The following is a 6,681-nucleotide window of genomic DNA, read 5'->3' as shown; positions in this document are numbered from 1 at the left end:
AATGGCGCTTAAGATAGAAAGAAAGAAAAAATTAATGATAGTATTGGCGCTAAGTTAATAAAGATTATCCTAATTGATCCAAAATGAGTAATTGTGTATTGCGTGTTGGGTGTGAATTTGATGGGGGTAAGATTCAAATGAAGCAATTTTGCACAAACAAGTACTGAGAATTCCTTCAAACTGAGCTAAGGGATAAAAAATGGAATTAAGAGGAGGGAAAGGAATTTGCAATAGTAGTAGTGTACAATGATTGGCAGGCTTGACGTTGGGTTAAGAAATCATTGCCCAATCAAATCCCACCATCATATGTTCATATATATGACAATGAACAAGGGTACAGGACAGGCCCATGGCCCCCTTGCCCCCATGTTACAAAAGTAAGAATATGAAACTCAATCTCTGCTAAAATTATATATATGCAAACAACCTTTTCATGTGTGTGTATATATACACACACATTTAGGAACCTATTTGACTCTTTCTCTAAGCAACCCCCCCACCCCCCTACGAGAGAGAGAGAGAGAGAGAGAGAGGCATGTACTTTGTTCTGTTCTGAGCATTGTTCTTCTTCCGTGGCGTTCCATACCCATTGGGCATTCTTTGGGTTTGGTGCTCTGGCGGAGAATGAAGTATATTCGAACGGGCAGTCTCAAACGGCTGTTCTCGATCAAACGCCGAAGCTTTGATGAACTCATTCCGAACGAAACCGATTCTCCCGAGGAAGGCAAAGGTGGGATCCCAAACACTTCTCCTGGAACAGAGCCTTTCCAGAGACCCACTTGGAAATGCTTCTCTTACCAAGAAATCTTTGACGCCACCGATAGCTTTCGCTCAGGTTTCCTGGAAAATCTCTAGATTTTCTCGGCTTCTTCTCTCCCGCACAACCTCTGTTTTCTTTATTCTCTCTGTGATTTAGTGTCGAAATAACCACTTCCGCTTATGAACTTCGATTTTTCTTTCCCATTTTTGTGTTTCGGAGTTGTGATTTATGCTCTTCCGTTTGGGAATCAGATAATTTGGTGGGAAAAGGAGGATATGCTGAGGTTTACAAAGGAATTATGGAAGATGGGCAGGCAATCGCCGTGAAGAGGCTGACGACAGCGTCCACCGACGAGAGGAAGGAGAAGGAGTTTCTGACGGAGATCGGAACACTCGGCCATGTCCGCCACCCAAACGTGTCGTCACTGCTCGGCTGCTGCATCGACAATGGCCTCTATCTCATCTTCCAGTTCTCTTTCGGCGGCTCTGTTGCTTCTCTTCTCCATGGTACCAACATATCAAACCTTCATCTCGTTTTCTATGGTTGGCCACTTTAAATTCTGAAACTACTAATTATTTTTTATCTATAACCTTTTTCTTAATGTCTTTGCAGATGAGAATGTGCTGACACTGGATTGGAAAACAAGGTACAAGATAGCAGTAGGAACAGCAAAGGGCTTGCACTATTTGCACAAGGGTTGTCGGAGAAGAATCATTCATAGGGACATCAAGGCTTCCAATATACTGCTGACGGCCGATTATGAACCACAGGTAAGGACCATCGGAAATCAGTTCGTTCCGTACGTCTTAATGATGTGAATTTATTTGCTTCCAATATCCTGCTATACAGAATTCTTCATAATACTTTTGTGAGAAATTGGTCATCGTGTTGAATTTGACAACATTTTTGGTTGAATGTCGAAGATATCTGATTTCGGACTGGCGAAGTGGCTTCCATCTCAGTGGACGCATCATTCGATCATTCCAATCGAAGGAACATTTGGGTATGTGACAATTTTGTGTGATTGGAATTGCTGTAATGCCATGGTTAACCCATGAAAATTGTGCATATCTTTTAGGCATTTGGCACCGGAATATTTTACTCACGGTGTTGTCGACGAGAAGACGGATGTGTTCGCTTTCGGGGTCTTCTTGCTGGAGATCATCTCTGGCAAGAAACCAGTTGACGGGTCTCACCAAAGCTTGCATAGTTGGGTAAGAAGTGCGACCGTTGACATAGTTTAAACAAAACAAAGGTTCTCATTTATGTAAGAAACTCCTATTTGTGGTCGAATCCTAATCACAAAAGAGATCACTACTTATGACCTCTTTATCATCACAACCTTTAATGGTCTCATGTATGGTCTCTAAATAAGCTCTTTCTTGTGCTTTTTTGACGAAATTCTATGCTTATTTTGGTATGGATAGGCTAAACCCATATTGAAACAAGGGGAGATTGAGAAGTTGGTAGACCCTAGGCTTGGAGGGGCCTATGATAGTGCCCAACTTGACCGGCTCTCCTTTGCGGCATCTCTTTGCATTCGGGCATCGTCAGTTTGGCGTCCCACCATGAGCGAGGTGAATATTTCTCCTTTTTTTCAAGAAAAACTTACTTTAAGAGCTTCTAGACGTCATCTGAGCTATAATAATTTTATAAAAGATATGATCATACGTGAAAATTGATTGTTAAAATAAAACTTGTATGATTAACTCAATTAATGACACTAAAAGTTGAAATAGGTTACTGCTGATGCTAAATAAGTCACACTAGGTAATGCACCTATAAAACACCCATTTTTTTCTCACCTCACGAAGCATCTTGAAAAGGACAGAATATGATATTTTGTATGGCGTGTCAATGATTCCAAGATTAACTTGCAAGGAAGTGTGCTCGTGAAGCGAATAGAACCCTTTAATTAGTTGACCTAAGCCCAATTGAAAAAAGACAATTTGAGGTAACATAACCTTTATTTAGAATATTGTTTGGTGTCTAATGTAAAGTACTGTATTGTGTCATTTGTCATCTTCTGCATGGTGGTTGATTTTTCTTAGGATTACTCCTTAAGAGCACATTTGAATTGGTTGTTGTTTTCTGTATTATTTTTATTATTTTAAAAATAAAAAATAGAGAAGGCTTAACAATTTATGTTTTCAAAAAATTAAAATAAAAATCGAATCTGTTCAAAGTATAAAGGCTAGAAAATAGTGTTGTCAGTTATTTCTAAAATAATTTTGTTATTTTTATAATATCTGGTATCATAGTATTATGATGATCTTATTATGCCATTTTTGTTATACAAAGTAATATCATGTCATTACTAATACTATTATAATATTAAAGTATCTATAATTATACTATTAACATGATATATAGTAGGAATTTTTAATATTATAATATCAATAACTTCAATTAACAATAACATCATTGATATTACTGTCATAGTGTGTGTATGTGTGTGTGTGTGTGTGTGTATAATTTATATTATTTTTATAGGACCATTTATATTATTTTTATAGTAGGATCATTTATTTTTAATATTAGACAATTTTAAAATCCATGTTTTATAATTTGAATACAACCAATAACTTGGTAATTAAAAATATTTATAATGGTATCATAGATATTAATTCATTCACTCATTATCTTTCAAAAAAAACTATGTTAACAAGTTACACTTGAAATTACTTTAGATGAAAAATATTAGGTGAATTATTACACATATATATAATCAATATATAAAATAAGATTTTTTTTTTATCAATCTTGTTCTTGGTTTTGTTCAAAATTTTATTAGAAATTTGAATGTAAAAACTGACAACAAATTAAAAATAAACATAAAAAACTGACCACAAATTTAAACGAGTCCTAGGATTTGTTGTTTTGTGGTGGCATAGCTAGTGAGGATTTGGGTTTTATCTCATGTAATCTTGCAATTGTAATTAAGTCAGCTGATGTTCTAGCTCACCTAAACCCAAATCTTTATATTATGCTAAAGAGACAGCATGCACAGGGGCCCCTTTCCCATGTGCTTAGAGGATTAGATCAATGATGGAACATTTAACATAAACTATACATATGAGCATGGGAAAATATGTTTGTTTACTCTACATATTGCTGTCTCTGCTGCAGTACAAGAAAAATGCTCACTGGCACTGATAAAATCATAAAAATAGAGCGATTGATACACCAAATCATCTGCTCCATCCCCGCAAGATTACAAACCTATTGAGATGTAGAGATCAGTTTTCTTGTCCTAAATCAATGATTACAACTTACAGCTTATTTAATATCAGAGACTCTCTAAACACTAAGCTCCTTATTAGAAAAGTTTTCAAATTCAAACTAGATGATGGGGTAAACTCATTCGTAAATAATCTTATATTGAATAAAGAGAGGGGTATGGTAATAGACTTAATTTTTATAGTCGTCTCCTCGAGTAAAGGACAGTGTATGTGCCACAACTCTTTTAAGGGCAGAGGTTTTGTAGGGCCTCCATCTCTTAAAATTTTTTTCATGTATGTTATGGTTTTTATGTGATATTTAGAATTTATTTACAATGTGTGATAAGTGTGATAGTTTTGTAAAAACAAAGAGCTACATATACTTTATGTTATGTTTTTACCATAGTCATTGTATATATTTTGGTTGAGTTTATGCTAATATGCACCAACACTTGTAATATTACTCCCTCAACAATAAAGGTCGACCTCCGCCCACCTCCTGCATCTCAGTAAGATTAATTGCGAACGTTTATAGTTTCATCAATTGTATGTTTGTTGATTGACTAACCTCATCCAATTCTATTATTATAAATCATGAGCATAGGTCTGTTAATTAAGACTGAGCCACACCCACATTAAATTTCAATATGTTTTCTTTCTTAATTTGATCGCGACACTCTGGTGTCAGGTACTAGAGGCAATGCTTGGAGGGGAAATGGGGAGGGACAAGTGGAAGATGCCGGAGGAAGAAGAGGAGGAGGAAGAGTTGTGGGGGTTTGAAGACCTTGAATGTGAATGGGAATGCGAGGAAAGGTCCTCCTCAACCTCTCCACAAGGCTCCACCAGGAGTAGTTCCTAGAGCCAAACTGGCCCGCGCCTGTGTGTGTGTATATATATATATAGACATGCAATGCAAGTGGTGACCAATGCGAAGCCTAGATGATTACAAGCTTTTTGTGAATGGTCAGTCGACTTTGGCAGGCCTGCAGCCAGCTCATTGAATGAATGATCATCCCATCCATCCCCATCCCCATCCCAATCCAACGGGACAAACCAAAGGCCAAGTCCATATATAATGTGTGAGTGTATTGTGTGACAATGCCTTGGGGAAACGTCGGATTTGTTTGGAGGATCTGTAATAATTTTGATGCGTCCTATAATCTATATATATAAATCAATTATAAAATTAAAGTACCATGCGTTGTCTTGCTGGCCCGGCCGGCTATGATCACCCTAGTACTAGTGGCAGTACTATCTTGTTGCATCACATACTGATGAAGAAAGGAACTCCAACTTAACACTCAGTCACAGCTCTCTCTCTCTCTCTCTCTCTCTCTCTGTATTTACATATATATTGAGAGAGGGAGGGGAGTGAGAGAGAGAGATGCGATGAATTAATGAATGCATGTCGATGATGAATAGGAGGGGAGGGGGGGATAGGGCTTCCATGTGGGCGGACTACAGCTGGCACATTAACAAGGATGACAAGGCTATCTCAACCAACCCATCCTAATTACTGAATGACTCCTCTCCTCCCCATGGAAGGGCTGCGGGCACGGTCGCCTTTCTACCTAGCTGTACAGTTGGAAACTAGCAAACTTTGTCCACCCCGTGACTAACGAGCTCGACCCAAGATCAAATGTTTTAGTTCATAATGTCAATTTTAGTGCTAGTTTCCCATGTTTAACTAGTATTTAAAGGCATTTAAGGGCTACTTCACAGTGACCTAGACATTACAATCATGCCTAATTACATGCAACGTGAGAATCAAATTAACCCTGTAAACCTCATAGGTGGAGTAAGAGTGGGACAAGCCTCGTTTTGTACATAAATGTTCCTTGACATTGATTGGAAATTGGAATCTTTAGCTACCGTGGCCTTTACTAAGTACACTTTATCTTAGCTATATTAAAGTTGATAGTATGATAATTGACTTTTAAAAGTTGGGCACTATAAATTCATGTGAGAATAATATAACAATTTATGTTAAATGTTTTTTTTTTTTACGCAACCCTCTAAAAAATAATAAAATAAGGTTTTAGTACTATCTTTATATAAAAAAAAAATTAATGAAGTGAGACCATAAATGAATATAATTTAAGTGATCATGTTCCTATCACACAATTAATATTATATAAAACCAACTTATACGTACAATATGGGCTAAAGAAAAAGACTTTCTTTGGAGGACCATCAGAAAAGCAAAGAAGCCTCCCAGAGTGTCTTTCTTTGCCTACATGGCTTTACACAAGTCTATCCTTAACATTTGTATGTAGGCCAAGGAAGACATGTTACGGCCAACTGGCCTTGGCATTGGCATTTTCTCTATAATAGAGGAGGAGGATCAATGGACCACTTCTTCTGGCAAGCTTGGACCTTTATTAGTTATTGAAGTACAGGGATTCTAGATTCTGGGCAACTGCGGCATGAAACCACCATCAAAACAAAATAATTGACGTGAAGTGGCGGTTGATGATGAACAGGTAGGCTAGGCTATGACATAATGGGGGTTGGCACATTATTCATGCACCAGATGCCACTCTTTTTGTGATCATATGTATATAAAAGTGTGTGGGTGTGCGCGCGCCCCATAAATTGTGTTAGGTGAACTCTGATCAAACCCCTCTCCCATATATATTACCACATAGTTACGATTTATATATGTATATACATGTTTGTATATAGAAAGGAAGGAACAAT

At 37.3% G+C, this 6,681-nt stretch overlaps 1 protein-coding gene across 1 annotated transcript; it reads left to right on the top strand.

Moving 5' to 3' along the window:
• Nucleotides 1-483: 483 nt before the first annotated feature.
• LOC127806684 (probable receptor-like serine/threonine-protein kinase At5g57670) lies at nt 484-5,178 on the top strand. Its single transcript, XM_052344123.1, has 7 exons — nt 484-835; nt 1,012-1,266; nt 1,373-1,530; nt 1,684-1,763; nt 1,839-1,974; nt 2,188-2,337; nt 4,670-5,178. Exons 1-7 carry the CDS (start codon nt 625-627, stop codon nt 4,838-4,840), a joined length of 1,161 nt encoding a protein of 386 aa, XP_052200083.1. The 5' UTR covers nt 484-624; the 3' UTR covers nt 4,841-5,178.
• Nucleotides 5,179-6,681: the final 1,503 nt, after the last annotated feature.

The sequence above is a fragment of the Diospyros lotus genome, chromosome 7 (genome assembly GCF_014633365.1).
Source record: "Diospyros lotus cultivar Yz01 chromosome 7, ASM1463336v1, whole genome shotgun sequence".
NCBI classification, from domain to species: Eukaryota; Viridiplantae; Streptophyta; class Magnoliopsida; order Ericales; family Ebenaceae; genus Diospyros; species Diospyros lotus.
This window is presented reverse-complemented; position numbering and strand designations above follow the sequence as displayed.

Excerpts from the sequence above, each read along its gene's own strand:
- LOC127806684 (XM_052344123.1), top strand. The coding sequence starts at position 625 with ATGAAGTATATTCGAACGGGCAGTCTCAAACGGCTGTTCTCGATCAAA. Across the intron at positions 1,531-1,683 it reads CGGCCGATTATGAACCACAG|ATATCTGATTTCGGACTGGC; the intron begins GTAAGGACCATC and ends TGAATGTCGAAG. Across the intron at positions 1,975-2,187 it reads ACCAAAGCTTGCATAGTTGG|GCTAAACCCATATTGAAACA; the intron begins GTAAGAAGTGCG and ends TGGTATGGATAG.